The 859-nt window shown below is 29.5% G+C and overlaps 1 protein-coding gene across 1 annotated transcript; it reads right to left on the bottom strand.

The window, feature by feature from the left end:
* Positions 1–4: 4 nt before the first annotated feature.
* Positions 5–814, bottom strand: LOC126910143 (uncharacterized; the record flags this gene model as incomplete). The annotated part of the gene is made up of 2 exons (XM_050692529.1): positions 5–43; positions 122–814. Coding segments are annotated over 2 exons (732 nt in total), but the record flags the coding sequence as incomplete, so codon positions are not given.
* Between the last annotated feature and the right edge of the window lie 45 nt (positions 815–859).

Below are 859 nucleotides of genomic sequence, written 5' to 3'. Positions count from 1 at the left end.
ATTGGTCACTACTATTATTATTTTCATTAGTAATAGCCCTAACCTGTCTATTATTATTTACATTATTACTTAAATTACTCTAATTNCTACTATTATTATTTTCATTAGTAATAGCCCTAACCTGTCTATTATTATTTACATTATTACTTAAATTACTCTTATCTTTAACAATTCTTGACTTACATCCTACAGCAAAATGACCAAATTTTAAACATATCTTACATTTTTGATTGAAGGCTGGACAACTCCTAGGACCATGATGTCGACCACATTTCTTACAATCATACATAAAAACATTTATGTCATGATTTTTATATTTCATTGATTGACTGGACTGACCACCACTTTGTAACCCATTTGACTTATCATCAAACTTGTTGAAATCTTTAGAATGTTCTGTTTTAGTATTATAAATAACAGCATCAACCATTGGATTACTTGACAAATAATTAGAATCACCCTTTGACATTACTACTGACTGGTTCTGTTTAGCAGCTTCAGCAGCTCTACAACACTCAACAGTCTGTTCTAAAGTCAATTTTGGTTCTCTTAATAACCGTTCCTGAAGTCTCTTGTCATTAATACCAAGAACTATCCTCACTCTTAAAAGATTATTGTTCAATTCACCAAATTCACATTTTTTAGATTGCTTTCTTAGATCAATTAAGAAATGATCAAATGATTCACCTTCTTGCTGATTTCTTTGAAAAAACTTGAATTGTTCTATTATTAAATTTTTTTTAGGTTCAAAATATTGTTCTAAGCCACTTAATATTGTATATGGCTTATCAGTCAGCTCAAGCGTATCAATCAGCTCATTAGCATCATCCCCAATAAAAGAATGTAATATTGCAGTTTT

The sequence above is a fragment of the Daktulosphaira vitifoliae genome, unplaced genomic scaffold (assembly GCF_025091365.1).
Source record: "Daktulosphaira vitifoliae isolate Bord-2020 unplaced genomic scaffold, ASM2509136v1 Scaffold_4934, whole genome shotgun sequence".
In the NCBI taxonomy this organism is placed as follows: Eukaryota; Metazoa; Arthropoda; class Insecta; order Hemiptera; family Phylloxeridae; genus Daktulosphaira; species Daktulosphaira vitifoliae.
The sequence above is the reverse complement of the archived record's forward strand: the minus strand, read 5'-3'. Positions and strand labels throughout refer to the sequence as shown.